This window comes from Poecilia mexicana, unplaced genomic scaffold, assembly GCF_051168715.1.
Source record: "Poecilia mexicana isolate PSO_F unplaced genomic scaffold, ASM5116871v1 scaffold_21, whole genome shotgun sequence".
In the NCBI taxonomy this organism is placed as follows: domain Eukaryota; kingdom Metazoa; phylum Chordata; class Actinopteri; order Cyprinodontiformes; family Poeciliidae; genus Poecilia; species Poecilia mexicana.
This window is the reverse complement of record NW_028263390.1, coordinates 7,443,987-7,464,360: the sequence shown is the minus strand read 5'-3', so window position 1 is coordinate 7,464,360 and position 20,374 is coordinate 7,443,987. Positions and strand designations below refer to the sequence as shown.

Genomic DNA, 20,374 nt, shown 5'->3' with positions numbered 1-20,374 from the left:
AATACCACGCGCCGCTACACAGCGCTACATTAAAGTGGAAGGTAGCTACTGACGCCACATCTGACACGAGTGCCGCCTGCACGCCTTCTTTGCTCTCTGGGGAGTTTTACAAGGAGAGATGACCTGCTGGGGGAGTCAAGCTGCCTGTTGAAAACACTGGCAAACAAAACACGTGCCAGATGAGCTGACATTTCTGCTCTCCAAACACCAATTTGGGCTGGCAGCATGAGATGAGCCCAGACGCGCACCCCCCCTACACCTCCACCTCCTCCAGCGGGCCTGTCGACAGACGGCACCACCTGGCTGACTGGCTGGCTCGCTCGCTCTCTCCCGCTCTCTCTGCTACTTCCCCTCTCTGACATTCTGACAACCAGCCCTGGCTACCAACGGCACGACACCACCACCACCATCGCTGGCCCCCTGTCTGCTCTGACATCCTGCTGCAGCAGCAGAGGCAGCAGCAGATGACCAGATGGGATTCTGGGAAGCTATACAACAGTCACTTCTGTAAAGAAGACTGTCAAAAGAAATTAGCGGTAAATAAAAAGAAAAGGTCATCAGCATTAGAGATCTGTTCAGCTTTTATCGAGGAGGGTGGGAGGGGGACTTCCTGTAGCAGGGAGGGGTTGTGCCTGACTAGATTTTATATTCTGATAAAATCATCTTCTGCTCAAGTCAAAATTTGGACACAAAGAAATAAAAAAAAAATAAAAATAAAAAAAAGTGACATGCCAAACTGGCTGAGACTTGTGTAGCATGCTCTCCGGGGATCTGTAATGAATCGTTTTGGATTACGGATCCCGTCTTGCCGCCACACGTCCGCATCACCATCGCCTTACCTTTTACATGCCCTCGTTTAGAGCCTCCGCTGTCCTCATTAGGACTTCTTCTGGGGCCAAGAAAGCCACTGATACAGAAAACGCCTCCATCTGAACCTGATATAAACTGCACTGATGCCATCATTGCTCGGCTCCCACTTCCACAGAGGATTCATATCCTGGTTCTGTCATGATCTCGGATACTTTGTGTTTTGTGTGTGTGTGTGTGTGTGTGTGTGTGTGTGTGTGTGTGTGTGTGTGTGTGTGTGTGTATGTCAGGTTATCTCAGTGTGCGCTGTGTGTCTAGATCTAAACTCCTACAACAGGGATGCGTCTTCCCAGACATCTTTTGTGTACCGCGACTTTTTTGCGAAGGCAAAAGCAGCTACAAAATAGACATGGGTAACTCAATAAAAAAAAAAAATGTTGGAGAACTGTAAATGTTGTTCTTTCAGGAGTTTTTCTGTGTCAACGTTCAATAGCAGAACTTAATCTATAGCATCTCTTTTTCACAGATCTGTGATTTATAGCAGATTTCTTTAAACCAGGTTGGGTGGATGAAGAGGAGAGGAGGTCAAAGTTGCATCTTTCAGCAGTGGTATAAACAGAAAACAAAAAAAAAGCTAAATTAAAACAAAAATGAACAGACTTATGATGGACAGAATAAAGATGTGGATTGATAGAGGTTGGACAGACGATCCAAAAGAATAAATGAAACTCAGAGCTGCTAATACTACAAAAAAAAGACAACTTATTCTTATTTCAAATATCTACTGTATATACTTTGTTGTAATTTCTGAAGAATCACTATTTGGTTTCCATTTCTAGGTTATTAAAGAAAAATGGGATGAATACAATCCCTTCTATATGATGTTAATATTTATGGAAAATTAAGTGAAAATAAAACCAGATATTTCTAAGAATACATTACTGGTCCTTTAACTTTTATTCTGTTATGGAATTCAATCATATAAGGAAAAAAAAAAACATTGTGGAAGCACCAAAGTGTCACAGTTTGCAGACTTTTTCAAAACATTTTCAGACTACATCGAGACCCTGTTCATCTTTATAAGCTACTTTTTGTATCCGCTCAAATGTTCTTTATATTTTTCTAAGTTTAAACTCGCTGATCAAAAAGAAGAGGCTGTCTCATTGCAGGTTGCACAGGAAAAACCACAAATGATCAAAGAATCCGCAGTGAGAGGTAAAACATCTTACAGCATAAAAAAAAGCAGTGTGACGGCAGCAAGTCAGTGTCTACAAAATATCTTGCTCTCTAATAGAATCTCATTAAGAAAAAAAACTATAGTAAAACAGTCTTTTTTTTTTTTAAACAAGTCATTATAGTGTCATTAGCAGGATTAACGTCTTGTGATGAGTGCGCTGGCAGCCCTCAGAGATGAGTACCTTTGTCTAATCAGTTTTCGAGCATCACTCTTCATCTCGCCTAAAAATGATCACTTATGGCTTTGAAATACAAAAATGGCAACAAGCAAATGATGCAGAGCCTCATTTGCTCTGAAATACAAAGTATTTCATGAGGTCAAAGTATTTCAAAGTATTTCATGAGGTCACAATGTCCTTCACTAATGTCTCATAGTAATTAATGGGAGCTTAAAGACATCATACTATTTGTATTTTCTGTAACCCGTCTCCCGGGTTACAGAAAATATCAAATTAGATATATGTGCCTTACATTTATTGGGACGCCTGTTAAACTGAGTGTGATATGCGTTGCAAGCAATGAGTAATTAATTCACATATTGGTGCCAACATGTGAAACGAACAGAGCATCATTTGTTTGCACCTTGGTAAAGAGGAATAGAAAGACTTTTTAAATATAACAGAAACAGTTTTTAATTTATGCATTCCTTTAAGTCAAGTCAAGAGTTTTATGGAATGACTAATGAGTAACCTATAAGTTTAAGTTTTCCCTGCAGTCTGACTAGGATGTGACACAGAGGCTCATTTCTCTTGGGGATTAACCGACAGGCAGAACCAAGTCACATGTTTATGCTGCACGGAAACCAATGGTTAAAAATGTGAAGAACAGATAAATGAAAGCTTACAGCTGGAAAACTGCAGTGGCTGCTATTGTTGAGCTATCGAGACTCTATTCAAGCCTTTAGACACCACACATATATGAAAAAAGATTGCTAAAGAGTGATACCAGGAAAAGAAAAAGAAGAAAAAAAAAGATTTTCCTCTCTTAACATCATAAACGTAAACCCTACTGAGATTTTTATCTGGAACGGCTTTGGTCAGATGAGACAAAATTGAGCTTTTCAGCACGGAGTATGAAATATATGCTTTTGCAGAAAAGCACATCTTGTTTGATGGTTACCATGAGGGAAGGATCTGTGATGCTATGTCTTTCTGGTAGCCTTATCAACTCTTCGAAATGTCAGTTTAAACTAAAGTGTAAAAAAAAAAGACCTAACGGATTTTGCCCCAAAACTGGAAATGTAACGCCATCGTGTTTTTTAACCAAATAAAGTAAGACAAATAGACAGAAATGGCTTCCTAGACACCTAATCTACTTTCTTTAAAGTCTCAGTGAACTAGACACAAGTGTCCTATTTGCAAAAGTCTGACTTTATTTAAAACAATTATTGGTAACACTTTATTTGAAGGGGGGTGAATAAGACTGACATGACACTGTCATAAACATGACATAACACCTGTCATGAACATGAATAAGTCTTCACGCTGTTGTCATAAAGCGTCATTCGGTAAATTATGACACTTTTAATACAAAGTTGACATTATTCAAAATGTCTTTGTTTTGACAACTTGACATTAACCAAGAAATCATTACTGATATAAATTTGTTCTAAATGTATTACTGATTGCACTTTAAAAATTAGGTAACTTTATGTTATTAAAGGTAAAGTTTAAACAGCCGATACTAAACCTCATGTATCGGTATCGGAAGTGAAAAAAGTGGATCGGTGCAGGTACAAGCCCTCAAATTGGGTGTCGATAAACGTAGCTAGCACTGAGCATTTAGTGCTAGCTACGGTACCACACGGTACCACTGAGATGGGATTCGGGGAGGAGGGTTCTAACCTGCAGCAGCCGGGTCTTGTCGTATTCTCTGCGGTGCCGATAGATACACTGGCTAAGGAGGGAGTAGAGTCTCTCCAGCTGCTCCACGCTGTAGCCCTCACTCTTCTTTACCACCATACTTAGCAGAACCTGCAGGAAAACATGTAAACGGAGATGTTACAAGGAACACATTAATGTTTTAAACATTCTGGGGAAAAAAATAAAAATAGCTCAAATGCATATCATGAATTATTACCGTGTTTACAGAGAGAGACGGTAATGATACAGACACAGGCAGACAGTCGTACGCGGCCGTATGACCTGGCACGTAAAGCGAAGCCTGGCGCGGCGAGTGGCGCTTGGAGATGCGGCATTTAGAAGTCAGAAGTATTCAAAGGCAATTAGGATCAGAGTGACAGCTAATTAAAGGTAATCATAATTAGAACTAAGTTTACATTTCACTGCTACTTTAATTAAAACATTCGGAGCAGTCGAAGACTCTTTTAATTGACCTGTTCTTCACATTTTACCCAAGTCAAAGTCAGCTACTCTGTGCGGGTTTAGTCAAACGCAGGGCTCATCAGAATGCAAAGGGCTGCGACTGCAAAGGCACAATAATTAATGTTATCACCCCTGACACCAGGCAAACAGGGAAACCTCCACAGCAATAAACTTGCGCATATGTGTGCGTGCGTGTCTTTTGTACCCGAGGTAGACAGTGTCCATGTGTCTAAAACAAAAATCAAGGCGATATTGTGATTAATAAGACATGCGTGTTTGTCAGAGCCTTTCATCAATGAACATGTGAGAGGTAATTACAGTGAACAGGGAGGAGGGAGGCGTGTAGGGGGATTACAGAGGTAAAAAAAAAAAAAAAAAAAAAAAAAAAAAAAGGGCCAGCAGCGTATTAATCACTGAACTTCATCTAACAATGATCTGCGGTTAAATAAGAGCGCCTTGATTAAAGCTAACATATGAACAAGCACCAAGAGAAACTTCACTGCCCTTTTAGGTGAAAATTTGGCCAAATCAAACAATTCTTTGCTTTTTTTTTTTTTTTCTTTGTTCCTGAGCACAAACTGTTCCGACCGAAGCTGCCGAGTTTTAAACCGACTGAATCTTACAGCCGTTACCGACGAGGTCTCAACAACAGCAAGCAGGAGCAAAGCGCCGCTTAAAAATAGAACAGCTGAGACATTATAAATGCAACATTATCACAATGTTGTGTCTGAGTGAGTGTAAGGAGGAAACAGAATATTTGTCTTGGAGATTTTTTTCTGTGTGTACTGATTGTTTTCAATAATGCTGCTGCACATTTGTAAGCATTTTGTGATGTCAGCAACAAGAGCATTGTTACCTGCTGTAATGACAGGTGATGCCATTACATCACCTTTCTTTACAGGTGATGTAATGGCATCACCTGTAATGACATCATTATATTACGGGTGATGTCACCTGTGATGGTGGCATCAAATCAGCGTCACAATTTGAGTTACATTAAATGTGTAATTCAGTAAAACCTGAATTAATGATTTGATCATCTGTGGCTGAAGTACTGAACCTTTGGTTCTGAAGCTACAAATAGCAGAAAAAGATGAAGAACTAAGCATTGGATGTACATGTTAAGATAATAAATGATAGTGTAAATAGTTCTTCTGCTGTTCGTTTCCATTGTATTTCCACTACAGGATGAAAGGAACATTGAAAAGTTGCATTTTTTAGGATGTCATTTGTTTGTTCTTTTGATTGAAACTTAACAGAAATAAAATGTTGGTTCTTTCTTAAAATTTTTATAAGAATTATATTAACTTTTTCTCAGAAATAATGTTTCTGTGAGTTGGAAGCACTGCTGACCCCAGATCGTAAGGTACTCTATATGTACTAGTCATGAATAAATCAGATGAAGAGGCACACACATGCTTTTATTGCTTCCTGAGTGCACACGAAAAGTCTACATGAGGCTTTATTTGCACAAATTATTGGCGTTGCAAGCAGAACTGCAGTTTACTAGCTTGTTTATGGAATTAACAGAGGAGATCCAACAAGCAGTCCTCTGCTGGCTTAAACTCATTTCTGCTCTTCTTTAAGGACTTTTAACACTAAAAAATGTGCAGTAGAAAGATTATAGCTGTTATTTTCAACAAAAACCGCATGTTTCTCACCTTTACTTGAATTCTAATAAACTCGAAAAAGGGCATCAAACCATACGGTGTTCAGATGCTTGCAGATTTCAGCTGCCAATCAGAAATAGCAGCTGATCAGCAGAGAATTGGTCAATTCCCATCTTTGGCTGATTGATTGGTGCAGCTCTAATTAACAGCAATGAAGAACTAAAATAAATACACTCAGTTCTGCCTTCTGTTTTTTGGAAATTTAACGCCAAATGAATTAAATCATACACTCCATCTTGTGCTATTATTAAATCAGAAATAAACATTGGGATTTAATCTGATTTTTGGTTTGACATTTGGCCTGTTGGGCCCCAATTAGTTCAAACTGGATGAACATCTGTGAAATGTTTTTTAATGTTAGTATTTAACTCTAAGCAAATAAAGCCAGTCTTTGTGTATACAGCCCGCCCACACCAACCAGATTAAGTCTTTATTCAGTAGTTAAAAAGTTACAAAAAATAAAACTTCAGTTTTTAGAATGCTGTGTTGTACCCCACATATGCACGATTTACTTCAATTTTAGACTAGACACAGCTAAAACATTGACTATTATTAAGAAGGAAGAAAAATCTGTTCACCTTTTGAACCCAAAAGCGAGGAAACAGGACTGGATGCATACATTTATAAACTTAATCCCTGAAGAGTTCTTCATAAAAACAAAGAGAATGATGAACAAGCCTGACAAGCCACTTCATGAGACTGTTATAAAACTGTCTTCAGCCAGAGGCTTTTTCAGATACGTTGTAGCACAGACTGCTACAGGAAATTCTTCCTGCACACCGCCATAAGCATCTACAACAACTCTGAAGAAAACATTTAATTTCCCTCTGTGATTCATAAAGTTTCTTTGACTTGAATAACTTTCAAACATTCACATGTGCAGCATGGCAGGATAAGATTTTAACCTGAAAACCTCCAAATGGTCATTCTAGTAAATCTAAATAATAGCTATACATAAAACACACACTCACAAACCTTTTCAGGCTTTTGTAATAACATCGTGGACAATAACAAAAATAAATAAATAAATAAAACTCAATCATTAGACACTGACTACATCCTGCTGGTGTCTGTTTTGTGCTTCAGTGTCAAATCGTTTCTTTGCTTGGATCAATTCAATACAGCTCAGAGATTTAAAAAAAAAAAAAGGGATAACATCGCTGTCAGATGCCTTTTTAAACAGCCACGCCTAAAAAGCTCCAATCAGCATCATTTCGACCCGTCGTGCAAACATGAGAACAGGAAGGTAATTTTCCAGCCTTCCCTTTGTGCCACAACTGCAGCATTCCTTTCCATTTCCATCATGCTTCTGCTTCAGTATGATAGAGAGAACACCTTTTTTCCTTCCCTCCGTAATGCAAGTCCTAACCTCGAGCTATACTCAGTGTGTAACAGAGCCTCTCCTCACCTCATTTTCAGCCCCATTTTAACACTTTTGAACAACAAAAACCTCTGCTTCCAGCATGTTTGTCTTTTCTCTCTTTTCATGTTCCACATTTTTCTTTTCCTCCTCCCCTGTCCGTCCTCTCGCTTTCTTCTCTGCCTCGCGCAAAGCTGATTGCAGCAGTTTACTTCCCGGCCCTTTTTCTTGCCGGCTTGATCGGGATGCTGCCGTCAGTGTGTGGTAAATGGTGTGCGAGTGTGTCTTACACAGGCTCAGTGACTGAGTGAGCTCGCAGCACACAAAAGGCCAGTAATCCCTTGCATTAAAGACTACTACTGACATGGGCCATTTAACCTTAGCCCTCTAAACTCCCTGCACTATTGTCCCCTCCCCATCTTTCTTCACATCTCTATTCTCAAGTGTCTTCAGACCACAGATCGAGGGTGTGGGATGCTTCTGCTGGAAGAGAACAAATCAGGATAGTGATATACGGAGCTATAGTGCCTTACAAGAATATCCCTACTTCTTACATTATTTCACATTTTGTCATGTTACAAATACAAATTTTAAAGGTGAGGTATTATGCTCCTTTGAAAAAAAATAGGATTAATCCCGTCGCCTATACAAAACATGTTCATTAAGTTGCACAAAATCATTCTTAGATAATGAGATAACCTGCTGGCTTTACCGCCCGAACTCAGCATTTATACTCACATGAGAAAATAGTTGCAAACAGATGCACAATTACACAACCATACATTTTTGAAAAGCAAAAGTTGAGCCTCCTGCACAACCAACAAGAATGCAACAAAAGGTTGTCATTTCCAGTGGCCATTGGTCGACTGTGGCTCTGTGACTGTGGGTAGAGTCGTCATCTTGTGATCGGAAACTTGTACGTTTGATTAAACCGGCTGTTTTTTTTTTTTTTGTTGCTTTTTTTGTTTTTAAGTGCTTGGGCTGTTTTTAGAAGGAGTAGAGACCCAAATGGGAGTATAAAAATGACCAAAATGTGACTTTTTACACAATAACCCTTAGGGTGTATAGGGTTGGGGTACTTTTAATTGGTTTTCATAAAGTACTTATTTCCAGTAAATAAATAATGAACATATAAGTGAATTCTAATGATTTTTCCCCCTAATAAACATGCATTTTTATTTTACTTGAAGTCTGATTTCACATTTTGATGCCTTGAAATTGCCCTCTGTCTCTTTAAGAAGCTTCTGCTCTTTTAGCAATTCATCACGACGGTAACCACATGTAACCATTCTCAGGAAGCTCGGCTAGAGAGTGAGGCTCCGAGGACGAGGTTTGTGGAAATAGGTGGCGCTTTTTGAGAGCAAGCGTTGAGGTGCCTCCGAATCGTTGCCACAGGCGATTCAAGGACTTTCTAAACATGCATGGAAGACTCAAAGCAACACTCCAGGTGTGCTTTTGATGCGGAAATAACATCATAACATTAAGTTCAAAAGAGGTGATTTTACATTTAATATTTTCACTTGTAAAAATTTTGAAAGGCCTCGCTTGATTTGCTTCCACTTAACAAAGCTGCATTAGTTTATATTGGTTGATCACACATAATCCTGTTAAATACGTTTTAGTTTGGTGTTGAAACGTGGCGAAGTGTGAAGACATTCAAAGAAGTGCATAACAGTGTCACAACTGAAACCTGCTACCTTTTTTTGCAGCGGCGTAAACTTGTCTCACTTTCCCCAACAAAATGCATTTCATAAATTCACAACTTTATGGCTTTGAGAAGAGACAGCGATTTACTCTTGTGAAATGTGTAAAGCGCTGCTGTGATGCTGTCTAAGTTTTATCGTGTTGCACACAAAGCTTCTGTTAAACAAACAAGCTGTGAACAATCATGCATGAAGACAGTAGCCGGCTGTGATGTGGTAGAGGGTCTACTTTGATCACTGAACGCGTTTCTGGCTACGCCGACTTGTGTGTGTAAGAGTTGGGGAGTCTTCCTCGGCGCTGGCTGAGAGAAAAGGGTTCGCAGGCGGTAGGGGGCTTGAAACCCAACAGTTCCTGTCACCAGGGACACCATTAAGCCTTCGATATCTGCCTCGAAGAGCACAATTCCACTCCTCCTTCCTGTTTTCCTTTTTTTTTTTTACCCTCCACGTGAGGCACAACCAAATAAATGAATTATAAATTATTCCGGTTTGTTTGTTGCTATAAAAACCAGCGGAGTCTACGAGGCCGGAGGTGGTACATGATGGGGGGGCGATTTGCAGCAACAACAACAAAAAAAAAAAGTCATGGGAGAAAATGGTACCTTTTACAGTGGACCTGGTCATAAAATACAAATGAAGGAGATTTTTTTTATCTCATCAGCCATGCAGACGTTCTGATTAATTTTGAACAAGTCTTTATTAAAAGGTTTTTTTTTTATCAAAAATTATGCAGGGATATGTGTATTAGTAACTAAAGTAATAATTACTGTAATGTTATTTGGGAATAGTAGATTAAATAAAAAAATAAATAAAAAAAAGCCAACATGAAGATATATGGAGTAAAGACTGAAAGAGTAAATGACTGTAGATTTCTTGGGGTCATTACTGATAATAAAATGACAAAGAAATCTCAAATTAGATACACAAAGTAAACTGTCTAAAACTCAATTTATATTCAATAAAGCTAAACATGTCCTGGAGGAAACAGCTTTAGAAACTAGTAACCAAGAAAGAAAATAACCAAGTTAACAGGATTAGTAATTGGTTGGATGATGCTGCAGCTGCTGGAAGACATTGGATTTAAAAATACGTTTAATACATCTACCCACTCCTTTGAATGCGTAAATATAATTTATTGTTGTTCTTTTTCTTGCCTCGTTTTAATTTATTTTCTTTACATACAACTGTTATTTTACTACACTAATTTCAATATACCTTTTTTTTTTTTTTTTTCAAAAAGCAAAACAACAAAAACCTACTGAACCTGCAGCTTTAGATTTCAGTGTCTTCAGTGAGATGCTAGAAAAAAAATTTAAGTGGTGTAACTCGAGTGGAAAAAAAAAAAAAAGGTCAGATGAAAATATATGGAATTAAATAATAAATCGAAATGTTATCATAGTCACCGCCGCGGAAAGATCAATAAAGGAGTTACTTTTGATCAATACGGAGCTCCGAGACTTTCAGCGTGTTTCCTGGGGATCGGACGGATCGAATCCTTCTAGATTATTTCCTGAAGAAATAATCTAGAAGTCAATCCGAGTTTAATAAGTGCCTTTCCTGGCGCATTTGAAAATTAGATTTAGCGAGAAGACCTTGGCTGGTGAACTAAGCTGACTGATAAAGTTTATCCATCTATCCAGCTTAGCACATAGTCATAATTAAATAAAGGGGGAGCTCAGTACGTTTACACCCTTATGCATTTATGGAAGGTTAAGTTCTACAAATCAAATATGGTTAGAGCGATGGCTCAAATATAGTCGTTGAGAAAGACGGAGAGAGAGAGAGATAGGAAAAATATAGCAAGAGCCACAAACTGGTTTGGTCTTCTGAAAGAATGTAATAAAGAACACAAATAATCCATGGAAGCAACACGATCTTTCATTAGATGGATGTGGGAACATGTCATTTTAAAGATATCAAGAGATCCAATGTCATCAGTTAAAGAAGAACGCAGCTCCGTTTTGCTCCTCGCATGTGGAATGTAATCTGTGTGATGTTTATGTGTGCCGTGAAGTGAAAAGTGTTGTTTTGAATCATGCTGACCAAGCAATAAGCCTTGCAGACAGCCCATGTATTATGAGAATATGCTCCTGGAATTTATATATATATAAAAAGTGCAAACAGAATGAAAAGGCTGGAGACATCAAACTCAGCAGAAAGGCTTAAAAGTGCTGGAGGTAAATGTTTAATATAGAGACACATGGATAAGAATTTTGGTCCCGACAGATGTGGGTATCAAATCTGTTACTGCAAGAAGATAGAAGAGCATTCAAAAAAAAAAAAAAAAAAAAGTATTTTTGCCCTCCAGGCATAAAGAGCAGAGGTAACATCACACTGTGTGTGTGAAAATATCTGTACAATAGGATTTGACCCTTTAAGAACAAAGTTAAAATAATTAAGATTTAACATTTTAGTTTGACTTTAGCATCATCAGCTTTCTCTGATAGCACCTACACTAAAAGGTGTTTGTTACTCCGACCTGATGGAGCGGGATGGTGCATTCACTGACTTGTAAGCAATCAGACCTTTCACTTTCAACAGCAAGTCACAATAAAAACACACCAACATGTCACGCTAAACCAGAAGGCGCGGCACTAAATTCCAACCAACAGAGGCTGAAAACACAAAACTTGTCGACCAAAAACGTAAAAGTGCCTGTAAGACTAAAAAGGTGAACAATAAATAAACCAACAAATACTTAACATTTGAAAGCCCTCACCTGAAGAGACAACTATATTCTGTGGATCGGCAGGTAATGACTTTTGAGTTTCATCAATGTGATCTATTTTCTTAAACCTTATCAAAACACAAAACTTAATATGCTAAATGATCAAGACAACGTAGGTCTGAAAAAAGTAATAACTGCAAGGCAATAATGCCTCCAGCCCTTCAGTCTGCTGTTTATGCATTAAACGTGAAAGCAGGTTGACAACGCTGCTTTCCCTCCGCCTCCCACTCTACCTTTCTCTCAGCCTGATTGGTTTACAAAAGCGTTTACTTCCACACTGAGCGACTGCACGCCGACTGTTCCTCAACATGGGGTCGACTTAAAGAGAAGCCAAGCGTTCAAAATGCCATTTTCATGAACTGTGCGACTAATCAGGAGTCCCAGATCTTAAGATTACACGGCGAGAAGGCGGAATAAGTTTCAAGAGGGGCACAAGTGTTGCGAAAGGGTATAATAAGTCAAACTGAAGGTTTGGAGAAAATACGGCGAAACAAAAATGGCAGCAATAACAGATTGCTACGATTACATTAAAAGGTGTTGACACACCTGGTCGCCACACACAAGGCCAGTGGAAGGTGGGGGAGGGGGGCTGCAGCTATGTGACCAAATCAATATGTAAATAGCAGCACTGTCAACAACATAGAGCAGAATGAATGTAATGAAAAGAAGCACTTCAAATGCTATTTTACTGACAACCAAGCCGCAGACCAGCACTGCTATTATGCCGTTTTCTTTTGAACAGACATGTGGCTTGGCCACTTTGCCAGAGGGGCCCCTGCTGTCATTAGAGCTAAAAATGAAACAAGATGACAAACTGAAATAGCTCCTCTTTTCTTTTCTGTTTTTGCTGACAGGCTTCTCTAAAACAGGAAATCCTGACATGCTTTTAAATGCTACACATCAAGCCAAAAGACTTCACACTGTGCCAGCCACCAGAAACACTAGCTTTTTTTTTTTTTTGGGTTGCATAAAAGCACCATAATCTGTGTGTGTGTGTTCTTGGGTAAGATGCAGTGCAAAAAAAAAAAAAAACAAAAGCGGGTCCCAGATTGGATATCTTGTTTCTGAGTTCTCATCTGCAATCCTCAGCACCACTTCTCTGGGCCCATCTGTGGACAAGTGTCTGAATCTCGATGAAAGAAAACAGATGAGAATGAGAGACGGTTCGAGGAGGGAGAGAAACAAGCAGCGGGATCCATTTATTCGTGCTGAGGAATTCATTTTGATCCAGACGGCATCATCAGCATCAAGAGTCATTTCAGTGAAACTGGCAGCAACAAAAACTTGACTTTACTCAAGCTGACGAGAGCAAATAACGGCGGAGCAATGAAACGACGCCCTCACTGTCCAACAGCAATTCATAGAGAGGTCTGCTAAACTAACCAGTTGTTAGTTGCACCCCTAATTTCATCCACAAATGTTCATGCATTTTTTGGGAGTTTCTACATGACGGATCAAAACAAACAACCGTTGCATGTTCACGTGCTAGAATGGCCAAGTCAAAGTCCGGACATTAATTTAAACGAGAATCTGGTGAGATTCACAGCCCCCCCATTTCTATCCAGTCTGATTCAGCTCCAGCTTCTTAGTGGAGAAGAAAGGGGGGAGAAAAAAAAAAAAAAAAAAACTCTGTCTCTAAATGTCCAAAGCTGGTGAAGACGTACCCAAAAACAATGAGAGGAGGTTCAGATATAAGCCACACGTTTCAGATTTATATTTACAAAAACAGTTGGACAAAATAGGCATCATTTTTCTTTCCACTTCACATCACATGCAACTCTATCGGTCTACGGCTAGAAATCCCAATAAAAGACATTTAAGTATGTGGCTGTAATGTGACAAATGTGGAAAAAGTGCCAGGAGTCTGATTTCCCCCCTCCTCTCTCTCTCTCTCTCTCTCTCTTTTTTATTGCAAGACACTGTATTTCAGATTCTCTTGAATCTAGTTAAAAGTCAGGAATAATGAGCCCTCCACAATCAATGAATACAACTGAGGAGAAAAGGAATAGTGTGCCTCCCACTGCAGGCCCCAACACAAATCAGGCTCGGCGCCAGCTCCGGTCCTGCCAAAAAAAAAAAAACAAAAAAAAAAATCTGCTTAAACGGTGACTCTCATCCTGTGCACCGGAAATTCAATTTGTTCCATAAGCCCGGGAAGAAAAAAAGCAATTATTCACAGTCCACACTATTCACAATCTGCTTCTTTAAGATAGATCCCTTCTTCTCCCATGCTAACAAATAAGCCCCCAGATTAGTGGTGTGTGTGGCTGCTCATAGGGGCGGCCGGTTGAAGAACAAAGATTAAGCCGACTAAAAAGCCTGTCAATCAGATTGAAAGATAAATTCAGTCTCCGCAAGACGAGCTGCGCACCCCCCCCCCCCCCCCCTCTCCACACACACGGCCCCCGCCCCTCGTTCTCCTCGCAGGACATGTGTAAAAAGCCACTAGATAATGGTTTGATAGCTGGATGTCACTTCGGAGCATGCAGGAGAGGACTAAGCACATGTCAGAGGAACACTTCTTTTACACCAATTACACTACACAGAGCTCTCAAAAACTAACCCCCACATCTGATCAGCGGGAAGTGCTGTCAGGGGAGCCCGCTGAGCCGAGGCTCCAATTTACACTTGGGGTATTAGGTGGGACCCTAGCGTGACAGTGCAAAGTACCAGCCGAGACGCTTCCCCCGCGACTTCAGCGTCTCCCGGCCGTGCGGGAGGCGAGATCCGGCGGAGCCGACAGTTGCTCATGTTTGAGTCATAGCCTTGTTTGCTTTGCATTTCTCACAAGAACAACACCTGCTGATGGGGAGCTGTGAAAAAATGGCCCGTTTTGGTAATTGCGTCCCTGCTAAATTCAAGAGAGACGATGGTTTAACACTAGATGAGGTTTTGACAGACGCTGGCATCAACGCGGGATGAATGGAAAACGACAGGATAAGCTTAAACTGTGGGGGGGGTGGGGGGGGGGAGAAAAAAATAATCTTAACCAAGTATTTTTGTCTAGATTCTAGTGCAAATGTTTTAGAATACTTGAAATGAGAATGAGAAATAGAAGTTTGTTTTAAGTCAAAAAAGTACTAGTTATAAGTGAAATAATCTGCCCAGTACCAAAACTAGTAAGATTGAGTTTTTGCAGTGCAGTGTATGCAGCTACCCGTCTGCTGAGTTCAGCAGGGTAGAGATGCGGACTGGACTTTGGTTGGTCACCCAAAGAGTCTAGTTCCTCCATCTTCCTCACCTTTAGTCCCATCTCTCAAAATATAAAAGAGGAAATTTTCTTTTCAAGAATCTAATAAAGAGATATTCTTTGCTTCATTTCGTAATTAACCTTCTCTTGAAAGCATCTTTTATGAAGAGATCTACAGAAAGAAAAATAAAAAAAATCAGCTGGCGATACCAATCAAAAATAAAACGAGAAATGAAATCCTCTGAATGGGTCAGAAATAAGTGCTCCTCTTCAGAGCGGATGCCGTTACAGACTGAAGGAGACTCATTTTAGCCATTTCCAGCATCAGTGAGATGGTGATAAATCGGCTCTCATAAAGCAAAGAAGCTGAAACAGAAGCTGTTTCAAAGTACCAGGCATGTTCAGCCTGGCACTTTGAAACATGATGGGACTCCACTGAATAAGACGAATGTGAAAAACAAGGTGCTTTCCGTTTCCTTCTTCAAAGGAGTCTAATTCCGTCTAATTAAGGAAATGGGCTGGATTTAGATCTTCCACGAAATGTCAACGTTAAAGTAAGGAATATACACAGACTGATGTTTACAGTAAATGCTTTATGTTTTGCTAATAACTAATAGCTATAGTCAGTGAGCTGTCACTTCCTGTCGTCGTTTTGTGCTTGTTCTGACTTTGTAGCCTGAACCTTGTGTAACTCCAGAGCTGTGTAACGCCAGCTGATTCTCAAACACAAGATGTGACATTGTTTTCACTCTAACATGCTAATTAATGTATATTTACAATAAACGAATGATCGTCTAAAACATTAAATCAGAGTTTATCCCCTCAAATATTACTTATTTTGAATGGATTCTTGTAATTTCTTGATATCTTGTTCATTTTGAAGTGCGAAAAAAAAAATGTTCCAATCTGTCTCGGGAAAGAATGTAAGAAATACACTATTGCTGTTTTTAGTCAAATTTTATATGTAGAACTACTTCTTTTTGTGCTGTTTTGGGGAAAGTAATTTCTGTATTTTACTACAGATATTTCACCGCTAAGACGGTCGAAGTCAGCTAAAGTTCACGTCAGCCGGTCAGAGATTTACAAAATCGACGAGCTGAAACTGGCAAACAAAATGTGTGATCAGTACATTTCCACTTGGCAGGCAAGGAGAGTTTATTTATATAGCAACATTCGTACACAAACATATCTAAAATGTATGCAAAAGCAAAAGACTAATTGTTAACAAAAGCCAAAACGTTTCTGAGAGGAGTACCATGACGGTTTTTGGTGTGACGGCTAAATGAACGGTTCTCGCAAAAACCCGCAGAACTGGCCTCCCAAAAGGAAGTGACATCACTTACGTTGTTCTGCTTCTTTTCCTAAAAGCTGCCTTAAAGTTATAGTTTAAAAACACATTCTATGTTTAGTTGTATCTGAGCATGGGTGTAGAGTTGCTGTTTTTAACCACAAGGAGCCTCATCCTCCTGTGCCATGAAGCCGTTGTTTGGTTTCACCAATGTAGAAGTCAGTGCAAACTTTGTTGGACTGGACAGCACACGCAACTCCACTCATCTGAGGCTTTGGTGTTCTGCCCTTGGGATGAAGCAGCCTCTGTCTGAGGGTTTTGTCCAGTTTAAAATTCAACGCCCGACGCCACGGAGACAATCTAGAAACATCCAGGCGCTACGCAGACGCCTTCCCCTGCTTTCCGAATCCTTATTTGTTTTTACAAATTCAAAACTGAATGGGTAACTTTTGAATTTCGTCCTTTCTATAATTCATCGAGGTAAATATTTTATTTGTTGGATTACTGTCTGGCAGTGCAGCACTACAGCGTGTGCAGCATGAAGACCGTTATTCAGCGAAAATAACTCAAACCGTCAAATAATGTGGATTTCTTACAACGACCTGAACAATGGGTGTTGTTGGAGGAGAATTCCTACGACGAGTCGCACAAATACGCCTCAAATTGCAGGCTGCGTTCAAAGTCCAATCCGCTTCCATTACGTCCTTCAAGGTCTCAGAACGGAAGCAGGTTAAAAAAAACAAATCGAACAAAAAGGGGGCGGTGGAGTTTGGACTGCAGCTTTACAAAGCTACAATCTTGGTGGTATAACAGCTTTAAGACTCAATAAATCATATGCATGAGTTTCCATTTCAAACCCGGTGACGTTTTCATGCTTCTGCCTTTCTCGTGCTTCTCAAGCGGGCGCGGCTGTTTTAAGACGCACGCCGCTCTTATTATAATATTAATGAACAAAGGAGAGGGCAGGCTCCATAATTCATGGTTAGTTTAAAATTTAACCCTCAAGTGGATCTTATTTCATATTTGGTTTTAGAAGGATTTTCTTTTTATTTTTTTTATTTTTAACATTTCTTTAGGTCTTAAAGGACACATTATACCAGTTTTCTCTTTGAAGACAATTTTGAAAGAAAAAAAAAACACATTTGAGGTTCTTGGTAAAATGTCCATGACTAGTTTATACACAGTAGTAAGGTAAAACATCTCAGTTTTTTCAGGTCTGCCTTAAGATAATTTTACGATGCATCACTCAGTTACAATCAATAGCTTTTAAAGAGCATTATCGCTTTATGAGCGCACCTGTAACGCACCAAAATCGAGGTAAGAATCAACAATAAAACAGAAAAATACAGTCAAAATACACCTTGATGGGTTCAAAAGTGTTTGCATTTCTTTCACGGTGCTTTGAAATTGCCTTCCCATACTTTTCATGTTACAACCACAACGTCTTCCACAGCTCAGGAGAACCTGCCGACATGACGGCGACTGGTGCAGGTAAGAACTAGACTGAACGTTTTGACTTACACGGAGGCTTTGTCACGAGAAATTGTTCCAGAAGTTTTTGCGATAAACAATAATGTTGTTTTGAGACCATTTTCAAGTAATGCACTAGTGATGGCATAAGAACGGAAGAACACATTCCTAAAGATCAATAAACTTTAAATTCTACTGAACATTTAACACTGGAGCTGGAAGACGTTTTGAATATGGAAAATAAGTCAACAAAACAGAAACTACAAATAAAATGGATTATGAAGTCTGTCAACAAAACTGTCGTTCAAAAAAGAGAAAAAAAAAACCCAGATAAATTATGCAAATGGAAATTATAGTGGTCCCTTTAACTTATTATGCGACTTAATTGGCTTATTGGTTTATTGGTTACTGCGACAGGTCTACTTACAGGCAAAACAATGTGGAGGCAATCTAATGGCGCTCAACACACCATCTAAACCACAAACCGCGGTGGCGGCAGTGTAACGATGGAGTGATGGACTCTTTCAGCTGGACAGAGTGAACTGGAATATGAATGGTGCTAAAAACAAAGCAAACCTTGAATAAGACCATTTCAAGGCGGAAAAACTCACACCAAAAAAAAGTTGCTTTCAAGCATCACAACGACAACAACTTGGACCAAAACATCCACGTGTCCGAACCCTCTGCCAAAATCCCAACCTAAATCCAGCAGAGAACCTGTGGCAAAACGCGAGATTTGAGGCTCACAGATTTTAATCTCTCGATGTTGAAAGCTGGTAAGAGACATCCCCGCCCCACCCCCAACAATCTAACATCTATGACTGAAGCAAAAAGTTGTTATTCGAAGTGTTGACTATAGATGGGAAAATATCTGTAAGGGTCCAGCCTGACCACAGGCTTGATCAAACCAAGGTTATTAAAACATCAGATTGCTGTTACAAGTTGAGATGCCTAAAAAAAAAAGAAATAATCAACTCTAAATTGTTCTGTCAAACTGCCGCTATAAGCCGGGAACTTCATTGTCAGTGGATTTGATTGCGTTTTCCACAGCTGTTGCATATCTCTGTGGTGTCAGCTTCTGGCTTCTGTTAACGTGTGTGTGTGTGTGCGTGTGTGTGTGTGCGCGCGCGTGCGCGTGCGTGTGTTTGCGTGTACACATGTTTAATGATGAACACAGATTTACAATTTCCAGATCCTCAAAATAAGCCCCGCTCTCTTTGTTGAATTAGAGAGTTTAATGGTGGTGTATTATTAGTCCATTTCCTTCTGGAGTTAGTCAACTCTGAGCGCTGAATAAAAATTCACAGTTAATAAAGAGCAAAAAAAGAGTTCTCTTTCCAATTCTGAGGTAATGTGAAAACAGGATTAGGAAGTTGTGTGGAGGTGAAAATGTCTCGGCTGGATTTTTTTTCTAGCTATTGACAAGGGCTTTGTTACATATGCCCTTTCACAGGTAAAATAAGGGGGTTAGGATACGTTTCAGCACAGTCAAGCCCGGAGCGCCTGCAGGGATTTTCTTTTATTTCTAATTATACAACTATTATTAAATCCGTGAAAGCCACAGGATCTTTAACCTCGCTACATTTCCTTTGATACCAGTCACTGCAATGCTAACAACAGTAAGTGATGTTATATTCTATTTCACAAAAAAAAAAAAGAAAGAAAGAGGTGGTTTGGTATGAAATTTAAACAAAAGGAAGGAAATGCTTTAAAAAAAATCTATTAATTCCACTGAACTGTTAGAGCAGAGAATTTACGGTTAAATTACAATCTGCGTTGAAACAACCTCAATTACCTGCAGCAGAGTCAACAAATCACTTCAATCGTCAGCTTTCAAACTGAAGTCTTCCACGATTTTGCCTTGTAAACAATGAAAACATAATGCTTTTGATGCATAATCGACTAGATTCTCAATCTTTCCTCCGTTCCTTTGGTGTACTCCTGCGTCGCCTGCAGTAGGAAGACTGAGAAGATAGTTACCAGAAGTCGCTGGTGGTCCACCACCACCGGAGGGTAGGTAAGGGCCGGTTCCGCCTCTTCCTCCATCCTCCCGGCTGGCACCGTCAGCGGCTCAGACGTGATGGACTTGCTCGTCTGTTCTTGGGAATCATCTGCAACAAGAACAATGCCGAACTGATGGGAGAAACATTTATGTGCCGACTGTTGCCAAAAAAAAAAAAAAAAAAAAAAAGAAAACACCTCATTACTCGTCCTGTTAAAGATTGAAAAGCACAAAGTGGACCATATTTTATGGAACAAACAATCTGCCGTTCACCTTTTGACTTTCTTCTTGCCCATTTATGACAATTGGAGAAAAGAATTTTATTTTGATTTAAAAAAAAAAAAAAAGAAAAAAAAAAAAGGTCCAAGCTCTGCCTGTGTGGGGAGTGGAGGTGGAGTAGCTAAATTATCTCCAGAGACAGGAGCCACAGTTTGTTTGTTTATCCACTTGTGTGATCGTGCCATCCTATGACGGCTTAACCATATTTAATCAGCAGCATTCCCTCAGCCATGCAGCTGGCCTCAGCTTAGCACATCGCAGACTGCACGGCCGTAACCAAACACACAACTTTTGGTTCATTTTCTAACTTAAACACT

General features: G+C 39.7%; 1 protein-coding gene across 1 annotated transcript in view; it reads right to left on the bottom strand.

Moving 5' to 3' along the window:
* The window catches only part of atad2b (ATPase family AAA domain containing 2B), an 86,414-nt gene that overhangs the window by 10,528 nt on the left and 55,512 nt on the right, over positions 1-20,374 (bottom strand). The window contains exons 26-27 of the mRNA XM_014992520.2: positions 19,757-19,887; positions 3,888-4,016 (exon numbers count right to left, since the gene is read on the bottom strand). Of these exons, the coding sequence (XP_014848006.2) occupies positions 3,888-4,016; positions 19,757-19,887 (260 nt within the window). The remainder of the gene's footprint in view (positions 1-3,887; positions 4,017-19,756; positions 19,888-20,374) is intronic.